The 26,202-nt window shown below is 33.2% G+C and overlaps 3 protein-coding genes across 6 annotated transcripts; 2 read left to right on the forward strand and 1 right to left on the reverse strand.

Moving 5' to 3' along the window:
• Positions 1–241: 241 nt before the first annotated feature.
• LOC107403284 (vacuolar-sorting protein BRO1) lies at positions 242–8,469 on the reverse strand. Its single transcript, XM_016010154.4, has 8 exons — positions 7,573–8,469; positions 6,093–7,043; positions 5,514–5,603; positions 4,232–4,300; positions 3,499–3,639; positions 2,178–2,226; positions 1,285–1,388; positions 242–1,016 (listed from the first exon to the last, which is right to left on the reverse strand). The coding sequence occupies exons 1-8, from the start codon at positions 8,251–8,253 to the stop codon at positions 504–506; spliced, it is 2,598 nt and encodes an 865-aa protein (XP_015865640.2). The 5' UTR covers positions 8,254–8,469; the 3' UTR covers positions 242–503.
• A 1,279-nt stretch (positions 8,470–9,748) lies between these two features.
• On the forward strand, positions 9,749–12,766 carry LOC107403274 (uncharacterized). Of its 4 annotated transcripts, none has more exons than XM_016010144.4 (3): positions 9,749–9,908; positions 10,302–10,396; positions 11,529–12,766. In XM_016010144.4, the coding sequence occupies exon 3, from the start codon at positions 11,588–11,590 to the stop codon at positions 12,602–12,604; it is 1,017 nt and encodes a 338-aa protein (XP_015865630.3). In that variant the 5' UTR covers positions 9,749–9,908; positions 10,302–10,396; positions 11,529–11,587; the 3' UTR covers positions 12,605–12,766. The 4 variants fall into 4 exon arrangements, with proteins under 4 accessions (XP_015865630.3, XP_015865631.3, XP_024923946.3 ...); XM_016010145.4 differs by having other exon boundaries at positions 11,563–12,766; XM_025068178.3 differs by lacking the exons at positions 9,749–9,908; positions 10,302–10,396 and adding an exon at positions 10,440–10,569 and having other exon boundaries at positions 11,563–12,766.
• Positions 12,767–21,109: 8,343 nt separating this feature from the next.
• Positions 21,110–22,739, forward strand: LOC107429350 (MLP-like protein 34). The gene is made up of 2 exons (XM_016040025.4): positions 21,110–21,376; positions 22,143–22,739. The coding sequence occupies exons 1-2, from the start codon at positions 21,187–21,189 to the stop codon at positions 22,424–22,426; spliced, it is 474 nt and encodes a 157-aa protein (XP_015895511.3). The 5' UTR covers positions 21,110–21,186; the 3' UTR covers positions 22,427–22,739.
• Positions 22,740–26,202: the final 3,463 nt, after the last annotated feature.

Raw genomic sequence — 26,202 nt, forward strand, 5'->3', positions numbered from 1 at the left:
CATAGGCCCCAATATCAAACTTTGTCGTGGATAAAATCCTTGTCTTCCAGCCACAATGTTGTCCAAAAATTTAAAATAAAATTTAAAAAAAAAATTAAAAAAAAAAAAAAAACATATATTGTGTTTCTCTTCCTCTAAAGTCTGGCTGGTATTTTGTTTATCAACGAGAGAGGCCAAAAACAAAATAATAATAATAAAAAAATTAAAAAAAAAACAGACACACACACACACAAAATCAATATTCTCAAAATAAAATCCAAAGAAAGGATGCTATTTATTATTAATTGTTACATCTTTCAAGATTTTAAAATCAACTAGCTATACATAGAAAAATACTTGAATAAGAATTATGCAAACCACCGATCGACCAGACATTCTAAATGAATTAAACTTTACAATCTCAAGAGTGAGTAATAAAATCTTTCACTACATTGCTGCGATGAAATGAAACATATCACGACCAAATCAACTTATATGACCAAACTACACCATGGGCCGCTACACTATTGGGGCTTATAGTAGCCGCTTTGGTGAGGAGGGGGGTATGGAGCTGGAACGGTGTAAGGAGGCCGAGGTAAAGAACCAGATTGTTGTGCATGGGCATTGTAATACGGTCCCCGCCAACCCGGATATGCAGGTTGGCCGTACTCATGGCTTGTGGGAGGTTGCTGTTGCACCTGAGGAGGGTATGGTGCACCCGAGGGAGGTGGCACATGGTAAGGATGTGGAGGCTGCTGTGGTGAACTATAAGGGGGAGGAGGGTGTGAATACCCGCCCATTGCTGGCTGCTCGGGAGGCTGGTAGTAGGGTGTTTGGGGACGAGGATCAGTCTGCTGTTGCGTACTGGCTCTTTGAGTTTGATGGCTAACCGGAGGATAGTTGTATGCACTTGTCGTCTTATCCTGGAAACTGAGACCTGCCATTTGTCTCTGCACATCTTCCATCATTTCGCGGCATTGGATGTTTCTTGTCATCACAAAATCGTTGCATTGCTGCTTTACATTTGTAATTGCATCCTGTTGAACAAAGTGCATATATCTTACTGATCCTCCGTAAATTGAAATGTCATTAAAAAAATAGACCCCAAGTTATGATTCATTGATTTGGTCATTCTCCAGATAAAACTTGAACATCTTCACAAGCACAGTTATATGAAGAACAATGGAGAGACAAGAACTAACAAAAAATAGGAGGGTAGGATGCTTGGACAGCTACAAAGAAGAAAGTTTGTTTGAAAATAAAGTGCATTAGTCAATTTAGGCAAAAGCCAAAGGAATTAATTACCTGAAGAGTAACATAAAACTTTAATCCCTCGTTGATGTTATCCTTAATTTCTCGGAATTTAGCTATGGCAGCTTGAATCTGCTTGTAAGATTTCTCGCGAGATGCTGGGGAAAATTGAGAAAAATAAACAAAATGAGAACAAAGACGAAAAAGAGAATAATACATTCCAACTGAACGGGAAAAATGCACAACAGCGTCCAACAAGCCATGGAAATCTACATTATTCTACATTATATATTAAAGCATTTCACAGATTAGAGTCAGAGTGAAGCCATCTGAGCACAAGCTCTGTCATCAGGCAAGTGAGCCAATAGGCAATAGGCATGCTAGAGTAATGTAGTTAAGTGATGTAGTAAAGTGAGCCTAACATTACACAGAGGACAAACATAATGGATCTCTCGTTTGAAATTTATTTTATAATTATGTGAGCCAAACACAGAAAGTACAAAATAATTCACTAACAAGCACAGAAACAGATAGACCAATACCAAGTCATAGATCCGATACTGGCGGTGCTTGTTCCAGAGGTTGTGAATTTGCTAACCCATCACACGACCAAATTAGCCAGAACTATGCATTTATCCAGCTTACTAAGTATTTATCAAAAAGCATACCTCAAGAATATTTTACTCGACACCCTTTATTTAATTGCATCAAAAATGCAACTTGGCTGACCAAGATATTTTTGAATATAACACAACATATTGCTAGTGAACTTTTTATCCATTTCAAATGAATAGGATCAATTTTTTACTATTTGATAATCCTCATATTTTACCCAATTTAAAAAAAAGGTTATAGACTATTTCTTAAATGTATGCTAAAATCACTTCCAAATCAAACATATAATTGAAATGGCCCATACTAACAAATCATAATAAAAAATGGCTTACCTTTGTAATCTTCAAGATTAAAAATGGCAGAGAAATTATCATTTTGTGCCTGAGAGTAATGACAGGAAAAAAATTTAAAAACAAAATTACATATTACTTTAGTGCAATCCATGTTTCCAATAAAATAGCAAAAAAAGATTCACCAAAGAAGAGAGGGAAAAAAAAAAAAAAAAAGCGCAAAAACAAACACTTACAAGAAATTACATAGTTTAATATTGAACTAAAAAAGATAAGTGAATCTCTAAAGTATTCATCCAATTCAAAGACATAAAAGAAGTTGCTACACACGTTTAAACAATGGAATCCATTTGTTCACAAGGCATATGACATCAGCAAACGACATTCGTCCATGTTATTCAAAAGGCTTAAACATCTTTGTTACTTTTATACTGATAGGCACACTAATTAAGAATTCTAAGAGCATCAAAAAAAATATCTGCAATATTCTCTAATAATCTTCAATAGCATGAGACATATCCTGCCCAAGGAAAGTAATTTCATTTTGAAAAATAATAGAGGTCTAGTCAATGTAAAGGACCTGTGACTATACCATTTGCAGTATTTAACCTTATTTAACCTTCTGAAGACATGCATAAAAGCTTAATAGAAATTAAACCAACATTTAAAAGTTGTCTTCCAAATGCTAACTATGGCACCGGTAATGGGAACAGCATGACACAAGTCAATGGGAACAAGCACTTTAGATCTGCTATTCTTTTTGCCATGAAACAACGAGTCTTTGCAACAAACAGTAACCATGGTGCATTTCAAATTCCTAAAACATTTCCGCACAAAGGACATGTCACAAAAACATTTCACCAGGCTAATATTTTCTACAAAGTTCTACATATGAAACAACAACAAAAGTGCTTCAGTATCTAACTCAGCACAAAACTTCAACAGTCTAAAACTTAATGCACGATAAGAAAGAGGGGAAAAGGCAGTGATACACCAATAGCTATCATATGCTAGTAGCCCATTTGAAAATCACCATGCGTTATTTACCTTTTCATGATTACTAGAGTAACAAATGTCATGAGCAATTACTGGCCCCTATTAGTCTTGAGTAATGACTTAAACGAGAAAATTGAGTATCATAAGACTCTTGACAAAGCAGAACATAATGCATGCATTTTTATTTAAAAAAAAAAAAAAAAAAGGCTTCATCTCACACCATCTATTAGTTCATAATGTGCAGCAACAAAAAAAGGCAAGAAAAAAGCATTAAATAACTCAGTCTATAGTATTAAAGTTGAAAAAATATACTGAGACAAAAAATGGAAGTTAAATTGTGAATGAGGAAAATAGAAAGGGAAGAAACCTGAATTTGCAGCAACAACTGTTCTTGTGCCTCAATATTTTGGCCAATTTCTTCACATATATGGTCATACTTTGATATCTCCTTCCTGAAAAGATCCTCATAGGAGCCAGTCGACGTCATCAACTTTGGTAAAATATCATCCTGAAGCCATATTAACACATAAGCCCATAAAATCCTATAACCTTCTATACACCAAAGGAGCATCAATAATTAATGTAACAATAGAAAAGTCAAAAGGAACAAACAGTTAAAGGTCAAGAATCTGCGTTACCCCATGACAATCTCATACAAAGTTAGAGAAGTTAACAGTCAAGCATGCTAAAATATACATCTTTATGAGGCTTGAGCATGTTAAAATATACATTTTTATGAGGCTTATCTCTCAGAATAATCTTATCCACAGAAATAAGCCTCAGCCTAAAACAGGCAAGAGACAGCGAAAATGCTTTCTTGCATGATGTTACTCATATCAGCAAAAATAATCAATTATTTGATATAAAGCCAAGAAAATTCAAAAGAGATACAATTTATGAAGTAGGAGAACATATCAGTTTGGGACTTTCAACACTGACATTATTTTAGACTCCCAACCAATGGAGTACATAGTAGTATGAATAAGCAATTAGAAAAGCGAGTACTATAAAAAGAGGCAATTTTAAACAAAGGGGGAAAAGCCAGCAATGCTGCAGAAATAACAAGAGAAACAAGGAAAAACATCAGATGTTAAGCACACCTTCCTTTTCATCTCTTTAAGCATGTCTTCGAGAGCAGCTCGTTCAGCACCAAGTGTTTCCAGCTGCCTCTGCAATTGAGAATGAAATACGTTTAAAACGAAAGTCATCAAATATCTAGAACATATATATAGTAATTTTAATGGTAGAATTCCTGAAATGAGGTTTTGATCTCCCTTTTTGACTACTTAGCATTATTTGCAGCGTTAATATCTTCCAATTGTATAAGCTTATTTTAAATTGCCTTACCATCACTCTGCGTTACGTTGCACATGAATGATATGCCTATATACCAATTACAGGTGCCCATTATCAAGTAAATTCACCCCCAAAATTTAGCTTGGGAAGGGTTATCAATGTTTATAGTAGTCAGACTAGTTTGTACAACACCAATTGGCAGAGAGAATCAACACAGATGAAAGAGAAAAAATTAGAGGTTTCACAAAATGGCTTCCTTTGCAGAAAAAAGGAAAAGAAATCATACCTATATGCATAGCTAAGAAGTCAACATATGAAATCTCATCATCAAAATTGAGTCCCAAGTCTATAAACTTGTGCAAAGCACTTCTAAGTTTCCAAGCACAGAAACAGGATTAACAGAACTTCCAATTACTAAAAGTGAGATGCAAGTCTCGAAGCTAGAGTCATTATGAATCATACAATTATCTATAGAATTGAAGCTTTCCAGAGTCCCAGTCACCAATTCTAGAATGCATTTCTTCAAATGCCTTCACTATACTAAATTCTAGAAGGCAGAATCACAAGGATATTTAGCAGCAAAAACAATAAAGCAAAGTGAGCCCAAGTTCTTCTACCCAAGACGGTACAACAACACAGGTGTCATATGAGGTTTCCATAAAATTACTTTAATGTTATCCAGATTTGTCTAAAACACTCAAGTCATCATGATCTGAACAGACATCTTCTTTTAAACATTATGCTTCCCCCAAAGCAAATGAGAGGACAAAAAAGTATGTTTAAATTATTTAAAGTTAAAAAAAAAAATAAATAAATGACATACAATTCGCTAGAACAATAATGAAATTCCATAAAAATTGAGCAAGCAAGTAAAACAAAAGGGTCGGGAAAAAACACACACACACACACACATACACACATATAAAACATAAAATTAAAAAAAAAAAAAGTTAGCATGAAAAATGGCATGTAAGATAAAAGCATCTCGATTCATGAGATATGACTGTGTGATATAAGATATGGTTGGAAGAATTATGGAGTCATATGAAATTCAAGTTTGAGCCGTGAAAATAACAAAAAGGTTACCAAGCTTTGCTTCAGAGCCCCCAGAATAGCATCCTCGTTAGCATCCAAAGACATTATTGGCCTTGCAAGAGTTGGGAGTGCAGATTCAATCTGAAAAGCAAAATGCATACATAATGACATATAAATACTTGGAACAGCATAGAGGAGGCAACTGCATTCAGACTTGACTAATGTCTCAACTTAAAAAAGAGCCAACCAAATGTCATTTATAAACTAAAGCAACCAATAGGAACATAGAACAAATTAAATAAGCCAACACTACTTCAGTAAAGCAATTTCTTAGTAGCAATAATAAATAAGGGCAACTCAAAAGAATGAAAATAGTTGACAATAAGAAAAAGCCTCACCTTTAGTAGGAAAATCAAAAAACCCTAATCAGTAAAATTCTTTCTTTCTAAAAAGAAAACTGTAAAGGACCACTGTCTTCAAAATTATTGAGTTCAAAGGTACACATTTTCACCACAAGCACACTATCAAAATATCAAAGCATGGAAAGCTAATGATAAACACGTATATGCAATTCACAATTGTAACAAGATGCCTATCATAATGCCTATGAACAAAAGTTTAAAAACCTACCGGCCGCCTATCAAGGATTGACATGAGAGCTGAATGTTCCCTCACTGAACGCTCAATCCGAGCATCACTTTCTCCAGCTTGTTTTAGATTAGCTGCAAATCTATTTAACCTCTCCTGCAAGTTCTTCGTAAGAGTGCTGGACTGAGGCCTAGTCCACCGTGTTCCAAATTGGCTTCTAAATTGAGCATCTTCTCTTGCCTCTTTCTGCAAAAGTTCCTCGATCTGAACAAGCAGTTCCTGATTCACCCTTCTCAAATCCCCAAGCTGTTGCAACTCAGCTTCCAAACCAGCAGGGCCTCCACATATCTGCACTGCCTCTACATCTTCTTTGAGATCTGTAGGAAGGGAAGAGTTTCCTTCCAAAGAAAGAATAGAATCTGGAAGATCCATTTCCTTGAGCCTTACTCTGGTCAGCTCACTAGCTTGTTGCAATTTCTCAGCCTGTGTTCTGATAATATCATCCACCATTTCAGTATACCTTGAAAGAGCCTTTGCACTACTATCTGGAACAAGACTGGCAAACATCCTTAATTTGCTTGCATCCAACACCTCACTCATGGCCATTGGCTTCACCATGGAAAATGCCGGAAGGGCCTGTAAGGAACTAGGAGAAGGAACCCTCATAAGGTAAACTCTATCGTTCTCCTTCACTGCCCTCTCCAAGCTACGATTAAGATTTGCATCCAACTTGTTAACTGCATCCAGAAGCTGCACAGCAGCCCCTTTCGAGGATTTCTTCACCTCAGATAAAGCACCAATACCACTTTTCAGCCGAGCAATTTCTTCAGCAATCTCTTCTTTATCATGCAGCTCCAGACTACATCTATAACAAGCTTCTGCATAAAATAGAGCTGCTTTTAGCTGCACATGCGATACCCAACCCCTGTCAAAATGCTGGTTCAGAGGCGCAGCACTCAAGGCGGCAAAAGCTTCTTCATAATACAGCCCAACCTGCGATAACATCCATGTCAATTTGGTTCAAGACAAATACATATGGACATTAAAACTGTAACAATGACATAATTCCCCGATTACACACAGTCGCAAACACATGCTCTAGAGAAATAAAAAGTACGAATCTACAATTTTTTTGAAATGCTAACATCGACCTAATAAGATTATAAGTCCAAAATCTACCAGCCGGAAGCCAATCAGGTGTACCATAAGATCCACGATATTTTTACTACAATAACAAAACCACACTTCCTACAACAAGGACAGTATGCCATCTGATGTAAGATGAAATTTAAGAAAATTAGCATAATTGTCCATGATCCATATTATAGATTTCAAAATCAATAACGAATCACAAAACTTCAAATCATACAAAATTAACAACACATACCCAAAACTTCATAAAGTCCAATCACACTAAGTAACCAGTTGGCGAAAATAATTCTAAAACACTGCGAACAAGAAACACACTCCAAACCAATCAAACAAAATCACTTTCAAAAAATAAAAATAAATAAATACGGACCTGCCTAGAGATCTTAGCACAGACACCGGGAGTGCTTCCTTTAGCAATGGTATTCTCAAACACACACTCCTGAGCCTGAGCCAGCATCAACCTTTCCAACATCCCCGCACACTCCACCGACAAGTCCACCGTCGTAGAGCTCCCAATCGAGGCTTTCGTCGCCGCATTATCCCTCAAGAAAGCGAACGCTCCGGCCGCCGCGATGAACGCGTGTGACGCCAGCCGGCGACCGTCAACTGTCGTCCGGTCGTACGATAGTCCAATCTGGCTGTAAACGGCACCTAAATTGAACAAAACGGCAGCCTTCTCGAGATGAATATTCTGCTGAGACGCCTTCTGTTTGCTCTTAAAAGCGTCGTGCCAGACGAAAGTGATGGAATTGACATGGTCTTTGTCAGGGGATATGGGGAAGCGGGTCTCTACGAGGCAAAGGGCTTTATAGTAATTCTGAAAGAGGTCTCGGCGTGATGTGGGTGATGGGTCAGATTGGCGTTCGATGTCGGAGCGGTACTGCCTGAGAGTTTGGAGATCGTCTTCGAGGTTGTGGGCCTCGCGCTCGGAGTAATTGTAGGCGATGTAGTTGCGGAGAGGATGGTAAAGGTCCACTTGGGTCGTCTTCTTCTCGAAGATTGCGAGCATGATGTTGGTTGTGGCCGACGATGACGATGTAGGAGCGGCCATTTCTGAGTTTGGGTTTTGATGGGCTTCGATGATTCTTAATTGGGTTCCACTGGAAATTTCAAGAAATTGAAACCGATGAAGAAGAAGAAGAAGAAGATTGGGAAGGTTTTCGTTTTTCGATGAGAGTGAATAAATTGACCGGATCGGTCTTCACGCTGCCCCTCCTATGCCTCTACTCGTAAATGCCCTTTTTTCCTTCTTGACAAAGTAAACTAATTAGCATTTCGGGTCTTTGTTCTGGGCCCAAAGTCATTAAATTAAACTAATTCTTAAGATTAAAAAATAATTATTTATTTATAATTCTTTTTCTTTTTTTTTTCTTTTTTTTTTTTTCCCTGAAAAGCGTATGTAAAAGAGGGGGTGTTGGAAAAATATGCTTCTTATGTAAATTTTGGTAGTTTTTTTTTTTTTTTTCCCCTAACAAAATTGTTTTCAACTAATTAATACTATTCTTGATTGATAACAATTTCTATAAAAATACCTAACTTGGTAATTTTAAATCTAAACAAAATCAACCAATCTATAAATCTATATAGAATTCTTATTATAGTTTTGTACTTTCCAAATATTTTTCAGAAAACCAATATAAATCATTTCAGTTTTAAATTTTTCTTTCTTTTTATTTATTTATTTTTTTGGTTTGGTTTTTTTTTTTTTTTTCTGTTTTGGTTTTGAGTTAGAGGAAGCTATTTCAAGTTTAGGTGAACTAACTGCAACGTATAATGGAAATTATAAAATTCATAAACTATAGTAAAACCTTGATATATAAATATTCGATAAATAAATAATCTGTTAAATAAATAAAATTATTCGGTTCCAATTCAGATTAAAATATTAAATTAATAAATTGCATAAAATAATATTTTTTCTAAAAAGTCTTTTAAAATCAATTAAATATATAAATTAATAGTTAATTAATTTTAAAAGATAAAGAATATATAAAAACATTTACCATACTTAATAAAAAAATTTATTTAATAGTTTTTATTTTTTTTAATTTAACATTTTTTTCTTAAATATGTATCTAAAGATTTCTTAAATTTTTCCAATATTTAAAAAAGAATTAAAATTTGAAATAATTAGATTTTGCATTAGTAGATTTCTATGTAAGGTAAAAAAAAATTATATTATTTATTTTTCTATATTTATTAATTAAGTAGTAATCAATTCTATGATTATAAATTTGATTAAGCTTTATTAATTTTATCATTTATTACTATATATTATATAGTTAGTAAAACTATTTTACAAAACTAATATAAATTTTTTTAAATTAATAAATATTTATTTATCAATAAATTAATAAATAATTTATTTATTAATAAATCAATAATATTTTTAAATGAATTATTTTTCTTGATCTATAAATATTTTATTGTAGATTAAATCGATTAATAATTTAATTCCCATAATTTTTTTAATATAATATATTGTAATCGGGTCGGGTAAACTTGTGGAGTAGGTTGGTGCTGGAAGAAAAAGCATTTGTTTCCGCGTTGGACCCGACCAAGAGGGAATACGAGCTATGCTATAAAAGGGCGCAAATTTTCGCCATCGGAAGCGTTTCTGGAAGCCCAGAAGTGAAAGCCCTAGTTCTCTTCCTCACAGGCCGCTCAATATTTTCCATCCGATCTTCTCCCTCCCTCATATATCAGGTTTGTTCTTCCTAACCCTAGAAATTTGCGTATTCATGGTTTCTTTGTGGGATTTTTGTTTTGTGTTTTCGCTTTTTTTTTTTGGGGTTTGATTTGAAATGTGAATGTGGTTGTGTAATTTCTTTGAATTAGTATTTTTAATTTTTTGGGCTTTTCTGTTGTTAGGATTTCTGGGTCTGTCTTAGTTAAAAGAAATATTTTTTTTTTTCCCTTTGAACTGTTGTATATCTTTTCTGAAGAACTTTTTGTGGGGTTTATGTTTGGTTTCCCAGAAAAGGTAGATTAGGTAAATAAAGCTAATTGATTTTTTGGCTTTTTCTAGTTCTGCGTTAGTAATAATGTTTTTTTTTATTATTTTAATTTCTGAAAATTTCTGTTAAATTCCTTATACAGATCCCACTTCGGTAGTTTGGAGGAACACTGGAAGTTTTTGGTATATTGAGGCGTGGGTCTTTTCGATCTTTGGAATTGTATTTTCTTCACATAAGGTAAGAAAGACGAATCAAATTTAATGGATGATGTTTTCACTTTCCCTTGTTATGAGTTATGACAGTGCTTAAAGTTTTTTTTTTTTTTTTTTTTGTTGTGGGGGGGGGAGATAATTGAATAATTACCTACGTGTGGAGCATATTACGTCTTATTCCCAGTTCGAATGCCCAAGGTTTTGAATTGATTTCTATTAGTTTGCTTTTCAATTAAATAAGTTATTTGAGGAATTCTAGCTTCCATTTCATCTGGTATTTCATTGGTTCTTAATTCGTTTAAACGATCAATTATTGGTAGTCATCAACTTAAATGCGATATCCATTACATGAATGATATGAAATAGTTTGGACCACAATAAAAGGATTCAATAAGCATATAAGCTTTGCTTCCACCATTTTTCCTAAAAATTGATGTATGAATGATGTTCGTAACCTCACCATGCAAAGTTGATCGGTCTTATCAACTGCTTGTATACTGACTTTATAGCTTTATTGGCTCATTAAGGAGTACAAATTCAATCTAAGTATTATCATATAGGTTAATGAATTGGTAGTTAGTTTACCCGCTGGTGTGTGACTTTGTCTCCTTGGTTCTGTTAAATCTGTTTTATGTCAAAAAAACATTTAGCGATGTTTTCTACTCTACCTGCGGTACCCTATATATTACCCGCTCTGTGTTATTTGTGAGGGTAGGAAGAAGAGAGATGAAAAGACATATGCCGAAGCCGTTTTAGTAGTAGTATTTGACTTTAGGCATTAACATCTAAGCAATTTAAAGGTTCTAGTACATTACATATGATAGTAAAGTGTATTAAAATGATGAGTTCTGGGAGAATTAAAATTTTGAAGTATAAGCTTGTTTTAAATAACTTTGATGTTCTGCTGATGGCTGTTTCACTTGGTTTATATTTCTTGGACATAACTAGTTCTATGTCATAGTCATATTATTGTATTGCTTTATGTTCATTATGTGTGGTATTTATATTCATTACTTATGTCCAGTATTGATGTTGTTATTGTTTCGTTGTCATGATTCTGAAAGGTTAAATATGGTTGTTTTCTGCAGTTTTGATTCTTCTTGCCTAATTATCATCCTTTGATGGAAGAACTAACATTGTTTTTTCTCTTTTGTGAGATGTACTTCCGGTCATCATCATACCAAAATGCAGGTGTTGTGCGTTTTTTTTTATATAAATGGACACCAAGAAATTCATTCAACTGGTCGAGGAGAAGAAGAAAAGAGCTTTGGAGAAGAAGGAAGCCCCTTTGAAATGGGAACAGAAACTAGAAGCTGCTGCCAAGGCAAAGGCTGATGCTGAAGCCAAAGAGAGGAAAATAAAAGCTGTAAAGCATAAAAGAAGATCTGCTTTGGAATCTGATAGTGACAATGACACTGATGCTGACAGCAGTGATGGGGGAAGGAAGTCTAGTAAAAGAAGCCACAAGAAATATAGGAAGGATTCCCACTCAGACTCAGGTGATAATGAGAAGAGAAAGGAGAAAAAGTACAAGCGAAAGCCGAAGAGAAGATCTTCCAGCTCCAGTGATGATGATAGTGATGAAGAGTGCTTATTTGAAGGAGATAAGAAAAGGAAGAAGCGAAACCATAAAAAGCACAGGCATCATGATTCAAGGTCAGATTCCAGTTCTGATTTTTCAAGTGGTGAGGATGATGAAACAGCGAAGAGGAGAATTCATGCAAGGCGACACAGACGCCACCAGAGATCAGATTCTAGTGCTCCTAACTCTTCCAGTGATGAGGATAATATCAGAACTAGAAAGAGAAGTCATGCCAAGCGCCACAAACACTACCGGCGGTCAGATTCTGGCTCTTCAGATTTGTCAAGTTATGAGGATGATGGTGCATTTAGGAGGAGAAGCCATACGAGACGTCATAAACATCATCGACGAGAACGTAGTGTTGATTCAAGTCCATCAGATTCTGACTGCCACAAGCATGATAGGTGGAGCCAATCTTTAGGCAAGTCATCAGATGACAACCATGAAGAACAAGGTAAACCGTCAAGGCACAAGAGACATGGTTACCATCATTATGGTCATCACAAACAACTGCATCATCACTTGGATGAGGAGGAAAATCTCTCGCACCAGCATTCAGCTGAACCAAACCGAAAGTTCATGGAGGGAGGAGGGGACAGAAAAACAACTGATAAAAGCACAAATGATAATGAAGATGGACAGCGTCTGTAAGGGAGTCTTGTTGATGTGGGTTTATTGATTCATCATATTGGTCATGTTTGCTCTGCGTTGTTGTCTCGGTTGATGGGAGCGCTATTCCAAACTGAAATTATGAACAATTGTTGTGATTTTTACCGTAACTTGTTATTCAAATCAGGACTAACCGGTTTTTTATTTCTTTTTATTATTATTTTTTTTTAAGTCATCAAAAATATTGTTAAAGAATAGGACCAAATTATTTGTAACTTCTACACGCACCGAAATATTGACCAAAACCATATATCAAGTTAATATATATATATATATATATATATATATTTTTTTTTTATTGATATATTTATATAATTTAAGTATGGATAAGTATTTTTTTAAATACTTTTAATATGGATAACAGAATAAAAAATTAAACTAATTAAATATTGTGGCATAATTGGCTACATTTGCAAAATAAATTTGGTTAATATAGTAATTATAACATTATTATTTAAGAGTAAAATATATTTTAAATAGAATGAGTTATATTAGTAATGGATGATTAATATTATGAAATTTATCCATCAAAGTATGTCATAATTAGGTTAAAGTGATTAAAAAAAAGATGATTAATATTATGAAATTTATCCATCAAAGTATGTCATAATTAGGTTAAAGTGATTAAAAAAAAAAAAGTTTCTTCTTGGACAAAATGTGTTTAATCCATGTTTAGTATTTAATCCTTGTTGTTAACATGTAGCATGTGTTTGATGAGAATAAAAGAATCACGTTTTCAGCCGTCAAAATTTGATACGGTGAATTTGTATATTTTATACTTTTTAAGATTTCTTATAAGAAACAAATATGCCTTAATTGACAAAAAATAATTTTAGAATTACTGAATCTATTAACCAAATTTTTCGTATCAAATAACTTGCATAATTTTTTTGATTTTCCTTTCTATAATTTTAAAGCATCATAAATTTATTAATCATTAATAAACTGTACATTATTTTGTATCCAAATTTTGGTTAACAAATGTGATACATGTGGCATTGTTTGACCAAAAAAAAAAAAAAAAAGGTTATGTGGTCCATCACTAAAAATTAAAATAAAAAATAAACCATCAGAATAACTAGAGGCAGCCTCATATTGTTAAAAATAAATAAATAAAGAAATTATTTAAAAAAAAAAAAAAAAAAAAAAAAACACAACGTGGACAATTCCAAAACAGTCCCAAAATGTAAAGCAGATTTAAAGCTAGATTTGTTGCCAATAACAAAAAATTTACCACAAATCAATAAACACAAATTGTTACTAAACACTTTTCTATAACGAAAATATTGTGATGAAATAGCTACAAATAATTTTTCATGAATAAAATTTTTATTGTACTAAAAAAAAGTGTTTATGTCAGGACCCGTCCAGAATTCCTCCTCCGGAACCCTAGACATCCCTGATCCCAGGGAAATACCACCGAACCTTCCAACGGAAAATCCGGCAGCACCTCCCCTAAGGAATTTACTTACCACAAATTTACCTGCACTGAAAACACACTTCAAAAATATCTATTAACCAAATTTTTCGTATCAAATAACTTGCATAATTTTTTTGATTTTCCTTTCTATAATTTTAAAGCATCATAAATTTATTAATCATTAATAAACTGTACATTATTTTGTATCCAAATTTTGGTTAACAAATGTGATACATGTGGCATTGTTTGACCAAAAAAAAAAAAAAAAAAGGTTATGTGGTCCATCACTAAAAATTAAAATAAAAAATAAACCATCAGAATAACTAGAGGCAGCCTCATATTGTTAAAAATAAATAAATAAAGAAATTATTTATAAAAAAAAAAAAAAAAAAAAAAAAAAAAAAACACAACGTGGACAATTCCAAAACAGTCTCAAAATGTAAAGCAGATTTAAAGCTAGATTTGTTGCCAATAACAAAAAATTTACCACAAATCAATAAACACAAATTGTTACTAAACACTTTTCTATAACGAAAATATTGTGATGAAATAGCTACAAATAATTTTTCATGAATAAAATTTTTAGTTCACGATGATAAGCTCGACCTTCAAAAAGAAAAGGCATCCTCGACCATCGACTAGGCCATAGGAATTCCCCGTTAGGCTAGATGATCCTAATTGACACCCTCGAAGATTAGAGTTATTCAACTCGGGCAACAAATTTACTTCGAGACAAACGGAAAGAACGCTTTCACACGGGTAAAACGAGAGATTAGACACGGATAGGATGCACAACAATGTACAGTCCCTTAGGATTACAAGAACCTATGCTCTGATACCAACTGTCAGGACCCGTCCAGAATTCCTCCTCCGGAACCCTAGACAGCCCTGATCCCAGGGAAATACCACCGAACCTTCCAACGGAAAATCCGGCAGCACCTCCCCTAAGGGATTTACTTACCACAAATTTACCTGCACTGAAAACACACTTCAAAAATATCCCCTTATTCCTCCCACAAACTACAAATTGGTTTCACAAATTTCAGCACTTCAAAACAAAAATACAGTAATCCAGTGCAAGATAAATACAACAAGAGTGAAAGAAATAGTACAACTGCAATAAAGAAGAACAGGGTACTTCACGAAGTAAAACAGCGATGAAGATCAAGTCCGCTCTGGATGAACACCGACAACCTGGTACCTAGAGGAACGGAATTTAAGAGTGTGAGATGCTAATCATCTCAGTGAGCGACCCTACTACTATACCATATAATATCACAGTAATAAGTATAAATAATAATTATTTGGAAATAATAATTTCTCTCAAAACCCTTACAATTCTCTCAGTTGGAAAGGTTCCCCTTTTAAAACATTTTCACAAAACCCTTTATTCATATTCCCCGAAAACCAAGACATCAAATAATTAAATACCGGAAGCAGTAATAATTAATTTTATTTTTCCAATACAGTTTCCAAACATTTTATTTTTAAAACACAGTTCTGAAAATCATTTGATGCACCCACTATATACCAGTGGCGCCAGAGTACCCAGCGTCCCGAGGTACTGCCAGACAGGAGGTTATAGAGAGAAACCGGCATACGGTCGCGTGGCGTCCCACAGCGCCGCTGCTAACCTGGTGTCCCGGCCAAAGGGGGGTGGCCACCCTCTCCGATGGCATCCACAGGACACCCTCATAATATCACCTGCGCGCTACTCACACCCACCTGCGCGCTAATCATATCCGTGTGCACAATATCCATATCACATATATCATATCACATAATCAGAACACCAGTACGTGCACGGTGCATCTAAAAATTATAAAATCCATAAATTTAAATCATAAAACAAATTTCACATTTTTCATAAGCATAGCGGGCATAATCCATCCGCTTGAACTGGGAAATTCTCCACAATTCTTTATAACCAATACCATAAATTCCATGATTTTCAAATCCACCAACTCCCAAAATCCATCAATTCAAATATCCACATTTTTCCAAACATAAATAATTTCTCGAAATATCATAATCAAATCTCATAATATTCCATGGGCATATTTTATAAAAATTGAAATCACCAACATAACCAAATATTTTCCTTGAAATATTTGAAAATCAAATCGTGCCCAATTTACCATTAAAACCACACCAATTTCAAAATCCTCAAAACCATAAAATAATTTCACATGGCATAAATTGGTCAAATACACATTTTCTTAAATCCGATAAATTCACAAATAATTCCACAATAAATCAAATAAATATTTGGCACATAGAAATTAAATTCCAAATATTTAAATCACACATTATATATTCACCAATTAAATTCCCAAAATTAATTTGAAGGTGGGTCACTCACCTGGAGCACGCAATTAACCCATGATCCACTACGGGATCAATTCTACGACTCACCGGTGCTCCTAGAACAAAATTCACAGACAGTCAAATAAATTAATATTTTATTCGGGTAAATAATACCCGGTACCCGGGGGTAAAACACAAACGTTATCTAGAATTTACGAGTTATATACCGAATCGAAGCTCGCGTGATGAGGATCACGGATTCGGTCTTACTTTCCGGTGATCGGACCCGACGGGGTCGGAATCTCGCCGGAAAGCTTTTTCGAGTTTCGGCTCTGCAATTCTCCCAAACCGTCTCGAATTGGCAGAAACGGAAGCCGGATTCGGATTCAGGAGGTCGAACACAGCGGACTGGAGCTGGCCGGAATTTCAGGTACTCGCCGGAACAGTATTTTCCGGCGGGCCGCCGCGGTCACCGGCAACCGTCGCCGGCGGTGCGTGCGTGCGGTGGCCGTTGGCTGTGAAATTTTGCAGACTTATAGATCGTGAGGAGAGCAATCCAACGGGACCGACGGTGAGCAAAACGGAGGTCGGACGGCGGAGAAATCACCGTTTGAAGATTTCCGACCCCTCGCCGGAAAACGCTCCGATCCCGGCGCGTCGGTGGTCCGATGGCCGTGATTTTTGGTGGGTAGGCCGGACTTGAGGAGAGGATCAAGGCTGTCAGGCGCGTGTGGCCGGAAAATGGCCGGAACAGTGCCGATTCGCGGTGGCCGGCGGTGGAGGGGGAAAAATCGCCGCCAAACTTCGGACGTCCGATCCGGGCGCGTCCGGCGGCCGTTCGCCGTGAAATTTGGAGGTTTTGCCGGAAATGAGGTGGGAAATCTGGCTGGCCGGCGTGTGTACAGTAACTAGGCCGGAAAACGTGAAAATGACCGACGGCCGGTGACTCTCTCTCTCTCTCCTCTCTCTCTTTCTCTCTCCTCTCTCTCTTTCTCTCTCTTCCCCGAGTGTTTTAACAAATAAAACCCCTGTGTGACACTGTTCATGCCACATGGACCACTCAGAAGCTGACACGTGGCATTTCACTGTTCACCGACCCAAAAACATTAAAATAATACGGTATCCGGTAAACTTCAAACGTCCATAACTTTTTAACCGGATGTCCGTTTTGAGCGTGCCGCTAGTCTGTGAACTTGTATCGACGAGAACTTCACAACCATGCATGAGTCAAAGCTCAATTCCCCATAAACAAAAAGTCAACTCCGGCACCCCTTGGACAGTTTGGACCGCAACTTGTTTCGTCCATAACTTTCAAACCGTAGCTCCGTTTTCGACGTGCTACCAGTCTACGAACTCGTGGCATCGTGCACTTCGCCACGGTACCCTAGTCAACTCAAAATTCTCACCGAGTCAAAAGTCAACTTTTGACCCCCTTCAGTCAACGGTCAACGGTCAACCTCGGTCAACGTGCACGGATTCCGGTGCGATTTGGGACGGGGTGTTACAGTTTATAATTAGTTGGTTACTATAATTTTGTTATAGAACTTGTAGTAAAATTCACTTAAAAAAAAAAGGTGCCTTTTTTTGCACAAAATTTTTTTTTCCACCTAAAAAAAAAAAAGTGTTTAATAACTATTTTACCGTGTTTAGTGACATTTTTAGCCACAAATTTAATAACATAAATATTTATATCATAAATAATTTTTTTAGTGACAATTTATCAATTTTATGGTTAAAATGTTTTTATTCTTTTATCATTTATAACAATTTTTCTTACTTTGATATTTCAAACTTACAATTTTTTTCGATAATTAAACTTATAGATATATGATTTTAAAGCATTATTAATTTATTAATCATTATTAATAAACTGTACATTATTTTGTATCCAAATGTTGGTTAACAAATGTGATACCTGTAGCATTGTTTGACACCCAAAAAAAAAAAAAAAAAAAAAAAACGTTATGTGATCCATCACTAAAAATTAAAATTAAAAATAAACCATCAGAATAACTGGTGGCAGCCTCATATTGTTAAAAAACATAAGTAAAGAAATTATTTAAAAAAAAAAAAAAAAAAAAAAAAACTCAACGTGGACAATACCAAAACAGTCCCAACTGTAAAGCAGATTTAAGGCTAGATTTGTTGCCAATAACAAAATATTTACCACAAATCAATATATACAAATTATTACTAAACACTTTTCTATAACGAAATTATCGCAATGAAATAGCTACAAATAAATTTTCATGAATAAAATTTTTATTGTACTAAAAAAAAGTGTTTATAAATAGTTGGTTACTATAATTCTGTTATAGAACTTGTAGTAAAATTCACTTAAAAAAGAAAGGGTGCCTTTTTTTGCACAATATGTTTTTTCCTCCTTAAATAAAAGGTGTTTAGTAACTATTTTATCGTGTTTAATGACATTTTTAGCCACAAATTTAATAACATAAATATTTATATCACAAATAATTTTTTTAGTGACAGTTTATCAATTTATGGTTAAAATGCTTTTATTCTTTTATCATTTATAATAATTTTTCTTACTTTGCTATTTCAAACTCACAATTTTTTCGATATAAGTGTAAGTGGTTAAAAATTTTGTTATGATTAATTAAACTTATAGATATATGATTTTGATACTGTAATAAATTATCAATCTTCTACAAAAAAGTTATTGAAATGGGTCCCCATTGTATTCATATTATCTTAGTACATATATATATATATATATATATTATTTTATATTTAGAACATGGTACTTTGGATTATGCTTAAACTTTTACAAGGCAATCATTATTGCATTTAGCAAAATTTTCATTTACAGTTTTTTAGTTTTGTTACTAGTTCACTTAGATTCTATGCTTTTGAAATATCATTATTTATCTTCGTTTAATTTTATAAAGCTATTAAATAAATTTTCTAATTTTACTAGTTAAAGACTAAAATTATAGCTTTACAGGGTTATTCAATTATAAAATGCAGATTTTTAATTTTTTTTAATTGCATCTATATTATCCTAACAATATCATATAGTGCATATCACATTTTCTTAATCTATAAGTTTGCTGTGTTTAACTTGATTAGACTATTATCTAATCCACTTGTGATCTCGTTTTCAAAAGTACTTGATTTATTCTAATTTCTTTGTTTGTCATATTATCTTCCTTTACTCTTTTACCATCACATTTTCTACCAATTTTTTTAATATATATATATATATATATATTATTTATTTTAGCCACTTGCTTACTCCGCCCCATTTATTGTATTTATCAAACTGAAATGGAAAGTTAGACAAATAGGATCGCTCATGGACTAGCTTGATTGGCTCTTACTTTAGATAACAGGAATTGGTCCGGAGTGTCTACTGTGGAATGTCCAATATGATATTTGTAATATGATTAGATAACTTTTTTTTTTTTCTTGTTTTTATCAGGAATTGGTCCAGAATGTCTACTGTGGAATGTCCAATATGACATTTGTAATATGATTTCTAGATCAATAAAATATTCAATTTATTCAGACAAATATAAAAGTTTTTGTGATATTGGAATTCCTCATGAAATGCATGGAAATGTGGAAGGCAAAAGTCAACTCAAGGATTTGGAGGTATTCATGGAAATGTGGAAGTCAAAAGTCAACTCAAGAATTTGGAGGTATTCATAGGTTTGATTCATTCAATAGTTAAACTATTAAAAATAAATTTTTAAATACTAAATTCAAACCTCATAGCTTCGCTAAAATCTCTCTTTCCCAATATTTATCTTAACCAAACAAAAAAACAAAACGTAAGAGTACGGGAATGAAAGCAACAGACAATTATGTTATTTTGATGAATATGTTATGGGTTCTACTTGGCTCCATTTGCTTGTGAGAGAAGCGAACACTAAAAATTTGCTCTTGGTTCCACCTACCACCAAAATTTTAGAAATGCATTGATGGATACATAATTACATTTAAAATCTTCTTCAACCATCTACCAAATGACAATAAATTTTAGCATTTATTAAGCAACTACTCTTTTCCCTTTTTTTCCAAATTTTACTATGCAATTACTTTCTCTCCTTTGAATTTGCATAAAAAACTCAATGACTTTGTTTTCAGGTTAGTTATACTATAGCATTTTGCATTTTAATAGATTGCATATTGGATTTTTAAATTTAAAAATTTTGATTGGAGCCCTTAATTTATAAATTGTTCTAGATCAATCCAATTTCAAAATTAATTCCCAAACTAATTAACAACAAATTGCTGACGTCAATTAACCCATTTTCCTTAAGAAAAAAATTCCATGGACGCGTAAACCCAGAAAATGTTTTTTTTTTCTTTTCATTTCTCTCTGTCATTTTTCTTCACTTCACGTTGGTCTTTTTTTTTTTTTTTTTTTTTGGTTCTCAGGGGTGTGGGGGGACAATAGAAAATGAGCTTAATAGGAGCTAGGTAATTTTTGAGAAGTTTTACGGTTTGTCCTTTTTTCTTTTGTCTTTCGTTGTTCTAGTTTCTTTTTTTCTTTAAAAAATAAAAAAATAAAAATAAAAAGGAGGTCACATTTGATGCACGGTGTTAACTTGCCGTCAGTCAATTTAAGTTGGAATTGGACGTAGTAATTCATCGACGGAGAACTCAAATTAAAATATTTTAATTAGAAAGTTTAATGTGGAATTTGATCAAATTGCAGGTATTAAAATGCAATTGACTTTTATGTTTATTATTTTTGTTTTTTTTTCCCCTATAAATGCTATAGACATCTTGTATCTCTAACTAGTTTCCTTCATTAAACTGATATACTTAAAACTGTTTTCTAAACTATATTTCATCTAATTTTGTGAAAATGCCTCAAATCAGGAAGGGGGAGCAACAAATAGAAGTCAAAGCCTCTGCTGAGAAGTTGTACGGTATGTGGAAGCAGAAGCCATACGAGATCGCCATTGCTGCCCCTGATCAAATTCAAAGCTGTGAATTACGTGAAGGTCAATGGGGCAAAGTGGGTTCTGTCCTTCACTGGAAGTATACCCATGGAGGTAATCCAACTTCAAATCCTACCCTTATGTAATATATATATATATATATATATATATAAAGATAGTCTTTTATCAGGATGTTTTGATAAAATTTTCATTAAAATTTTTATTATTAACTTTTAAATTGTTGTAAAAGTTGGGATTTAAAAACGTATGTAAAGGCATATTGTTCTAAAAAAATATGTGGAGTAAACTGTAAATTTGAATGAAACTCAGAGTATTACACACACTTCCTCCACTACTTGGCTTCACATTTTCAAACTCAACCTACGGTATTTTAAGGATCCAAATATTTTGCTTGTTTTTGCTATAAGCATGTATGCGTATTTTTTGAACACATAGAATATATATCCACACATGGTTAATTGGAATTTGATTATCTTTTAGAATTTTTTTTTTTTTTTTAATGATAAAATGGTTTTGTATTGATTGGCAAATTACCATTAGGATTGAAAAGTAAGCAGAGATATATATGCCCCAAAAAAAAAAAAAAAAATCCTAAACTAAACAAAAATAAAAACACAACAAAACAAGCAAAAGGATCCTAATTCTATACATCCTATTTTAAATTATTAGGAAAATACTCTAAGATAATTAATATCGCAAACATGTTAGCCTATAAAGGGGGTGCACCTTACCAATTCGCAATATGATATAACAAGTTCATATATATACATATATATATATACATATATTCATAAGTCGTATATTCATTAATAATTTAATATTAATTTGAGAAATTAACTTTTACACATGGAATTCGCAGATGGGAAAGTTAGAATTGCCGAGGAGAGAGTGGAAGAAATTGATGATGAAAACTATTCTATCACTTTCGCAAAGATCGGAGGAGATGTTATGGAACATCTAAAGAGTTTCAATGCCACGTTGAAGTTTATACCAAAAGAAGCTGGCTGCGTAGTGCAGTGGATTAGCGAATATGAGAGCAAGCATGAAATACCTGTTATGCCTGCAGGGTCAGCCAACTCCAACAAGGATGAATATGTTGTTGACCTCATCAAAAGCGTTGATGCTTACCTTTCTAAGGCATAAGCTAAACCTTCATCAGTAGATGATTAAAGGTGTTTGACGTTTTGTTTTTCTTATAATAAGTATTATAATTAAGTCATATAATAAGAAGTTCAGCATCATTGTCTAAGAAGGCCGTGATTTTATCACCGAACTTCTAGTTAAGTGTGTTCTTATATTAATATGAAAGTCTTATAGTTTGGACGTTCTTAATAATCTTATATATATTGTAACTGTTTAAATTTAATATTTTCTTCTAATATATGTGATTTTAAATGTAATGTACTAAAGTTGTGTACGATAAATAAAAGTTTAATAAAAAAAAGTTTATTTACTATGTATTGACATTTTATCAAATCTTTTATAACCAAGATTTTAGTCAATGATGGAGCCAAAAAAATTCGGAAAATTTTTTAGGGTTCACAAATTTTCAATGATTGACTTGGGATCTCTCTCTGCTAATTTGTTTTTTAAGTTTTTAATATAAACCTATCACAATTATTATTTCATGGAACGAGTGAGGTTAAATTCATGAGCTGATCACTATTAGATCAATCTTGTAGATCAATTTAGTTTGGGTGTTATCTAGTACTCTATTTCCTTTTGGAGTTATTTCATCCGGTTTTAATGAGGCCAGTACTAGTTAGTGCTTTTCTAACTTATAAGAGGGTTTTTTACTAGCTTTGTGCTGGTCCATTGTAATCAGACTCTTATTTGTATCTTAATTTTATTTTTAATAAAAATTTAGCTAAGGTAGTATAGATTCTCTGGGAGTGCCTATATATAGAGATGTCTTAGCGGTTATATATCTTAGTTATCAGTTTCTAATCGTAAAAGATAATGTATAATATCATATTTGATATTTAATAATAGAATAGATAATTAATTTGTATTTTTATGTTGCACATTTAATTTTAGTTTTAGTATATATTTATATATTAAACTTTTGATAATCCCTTTTATATATATATATATATATTTATTTGAGTTTTAAACTTGCACTTAACATTATATTTTTGTCTTAATAGAATTTTAAGATTGTTTTTCATTACATCTATTTTTGGATTTTTTTTTTAAATTTTGCTATCAATAATAATTGTTTATCTTAATTATGTTTGTAATATTTTTTTATTCAAAAAAATTCTTAAATAAATACTTCTAACTTATTAGATGTAATTAAGCTAGAATTTAAAATTAAAATTTGATGTTTGGAGGCGTAGAAGAGACAATTAGTATCAAAGCCGTTGTTTATTGATTCCATCTCTCTCTCTCTTTCTCTCTCTCTCTCTATATATATATATATAGAAGTCTGGAGTATAATCTCCATCATCTATTATAATATTTTTCTCTCAACATGAGTTAATATGTCCCAAATTTGCCCCAGTAATAGTGGCATTTGTAGAAACTGACTTGGCTAAAAAGAAATTAGCATTCTTAAACGTCCCCGTTAACAACATTTCTGGATTTGCCCATGTCCTTAGCTAAGAAAGCAATCTCCTGCCGCTTAAAACGAATCTTCCTCGTGAACTAGTTATATGTTTGCCGGAAGTACGGTCAGTATATGAAGCCGGAGTGATATTATAGACTCCCCTTTTCCCCCTCATCTCATTCCTTAGAGTTGACTAGAGGAATTTCACTACCAGGGAGTCAATATGCACTAAATATGAGAGGTTAAGCGCCTTGAATAGCTTTGTTCAACTGTACCTGTGCTTTTCAGTATTCAATTCAATAAGCCAGGAAGTAAGCGCGCATTCAACCATGTCTCTAAGTCAGCTTGGCTTGTGGTTGAGAAAGAGAATAGATTGATTCGGATACCTGCTCTCATCTCATACCTTAGAAAAAGTCCCAGTATGACTTTTTAAATGTCTTTGGCTTATATACATATCCAAACACTTCCTATATTTTATACCCAATTAATTAACTTATCAAAACAATTTCTCTCTCCAAATAAAGTCACCAACCTAACAAGTTCCTAACCCTTTTTTGATTGGAAATGAATTATTTCTTATCTTTGACCTGTTTATTTTTAATCAACTACTGATTTAAAGACAATATTAATAGTAGCTATTGTGGTCAAGAATTTTTTAATGTTTAGGAAATTAAACAATGTAGGAGACAGGTGACAAAAAAAAAAAATGATATAATGGAGAGGTGAACAAAGTCATAAGATTAAATTAATGAGAGACGAGAGAAAATTGAGTGGAGATTTGGTTTATACTTTATGTAGGAAAATGACATTTCTTATTATTGTTTTTGTTATTATTATCATTATTATTATTATTATTATTATTTGTGCTTAAAATAAAGAGAATTTGGATATGACTACAGACTCCGAATGTCCCATTTGGAAGCGGTCCTCGAAGCTGTGTAGGGAAAGACCATGCTTGGATGCAAATCCTAACATATCTCCACCACTTGTGAGAAGGTTCAATTGGGATGTAATAAATGTTAATTGCAAGGTTTTAGGATGTATATATGAATCCCATCCCCTTACAATGGCCTTTCTATCAGCCTCCGAAACTACTAAAATATTCTGCATACCGCCGCATCCCCCAATCTATCTGGTCGGTTAGCTTCCAAGGCAGATTAATAAGTCACAATGATAGCTGGCCTTACTAATGATGCATCAAAATAGAAAATAGCCACTTTTGCATATTTTATCTTTCTAGTTTTCCATTCTACATAAAACATAAGCCTTGTTGCTTTCCTTTTGCCGTGCTACTTTATATACAATATTTGCTTCTGTCCAATCATTCTTTACCCAACTAATTTTGGATAACAAATGACACTGAACTTCCATATTAGCTGTTAAAAGTTAATATTAGTATATATTATACAATTAATATTAATATATATTATACACGAATATTTTATTGGACAGCCGCATTTAGGATATCCTAAGCATAATAGTTTATTGGTGATAATAAACTTCTTTTTTTTTTTTTTTTTTTCTTTTCATATAGCGGTTTATTATCGCTAAAGTAGACTAATGGCGACAAATAATAAGTACGACTTTTTTTTTTTTTCATTTTTTTGCATTTTAAACCATCTAGTTATAAATTATTGCATTTTAAGCCTCCTAACGTTAAAAGCTTTGCAATTTATAATTTTTAATTTGTATAATTACACTTTTTTTTTTTTTTTGAAGACTGTATAATTACACTTGAAACTAGTTTGGGATGAAACGATAAACTGATTTTTATCATTGAAATTTTAGAGCCTAAAAGCCTAAGTGATGACAAATGGAATGATTTATAAAAGTATACCATTATATTCCTTTAAAAAACATAAAATTCACCGTTCTTTTACCTAAAAGAAAAGAAAAAAAAAAAAAAAAACAAAACAAAAATTTTCAGCTTTCTTTAATGTCTTTCTTGAGGTCGTTGTTATCAAAATCAAGGAACCACAAAGACCAGCATTTGTTGCACCTTATAACAACAATACCGACATCAAATATTGGAAACACTGGTATTTTTGAATGGATATTGGTTTTTATCTCTTATTTTGGAAGAATTTGTGACACCCAAATTAAGACGAATTTTGTGGAAATGAGTATTATTAGTCTCGAAGTATGTCATTTGAATTTCAAGCATTGTAAAGGAATAGGTTATCATCACAGAGTCATGCATCTGTAGCGGAGTTTTACGGGTGTGGGTATATATATTGATTCATCATATTGGTTATGTTTGCTCTGCTTTGATGTACGGTTGATTGGAGGGCTTTTCCACACTGAAATTATGAACAATTGTCTGCCATTTTTACCGTAACTCGTTATTCGAATCATGGACTAACGTTTTTTT

This window comes from Ziziphus jujuba, chromosome 12 (assembly GCF_031755915.1).
Source record: "Ziziphus jujuba cultivar Dongzao chromosome 12, ASM3175591v1".
NCBI lineage: Eukaryota > Viridiplantae > Streptophyta > Magnoliopsida > Rosales > Rhamnaceae > Ziziphus > Ziziphus jujuba.

Coding starts and splice junctions, on each gene's coding strand:
- LOC107403284 (XM_016010154.4), bottom strand. CDS start 8,253: ATGGCCGCTCCTACATCGTCATCGTCGGCCACAACCAACATCATGCTC. Junction 5,604..6,092: donor CAATCCTTGATAGGCGGCCG/GTAGGTTTTTAA, acceptor TTTGCTTTTCAG/ATTGAATCTGCACTCCCAAC. Junction 2,227..3,498: donor AGTTGTTGCTGCAAATTCAG/GTTTCTTCCCTT, acceptor CATTACTCTCAG/GCACAAAATGATAATTTCTC.
- LOC107429350 (XM_016040025.4), top strand. CDS start 21,187: ATGCCTCAAATCAGGAAGGGGGAGCAACAAATAGAAGTCAAAGCCTCT. Junction 21,377..22,142: donor CTGGAAGTATACCCATGGAG/GTAATCCAACTT, acceptor TGGAATTCGCAG/ATGGGAAAGTTAGAATTGCC.
- LOC107403274 (XM_016010144.4), top strand. CDS start 11,588: ATGGACACCAAGAAATTCATTCAACTGGTCGAGGAGAAGAAGAAAAGA.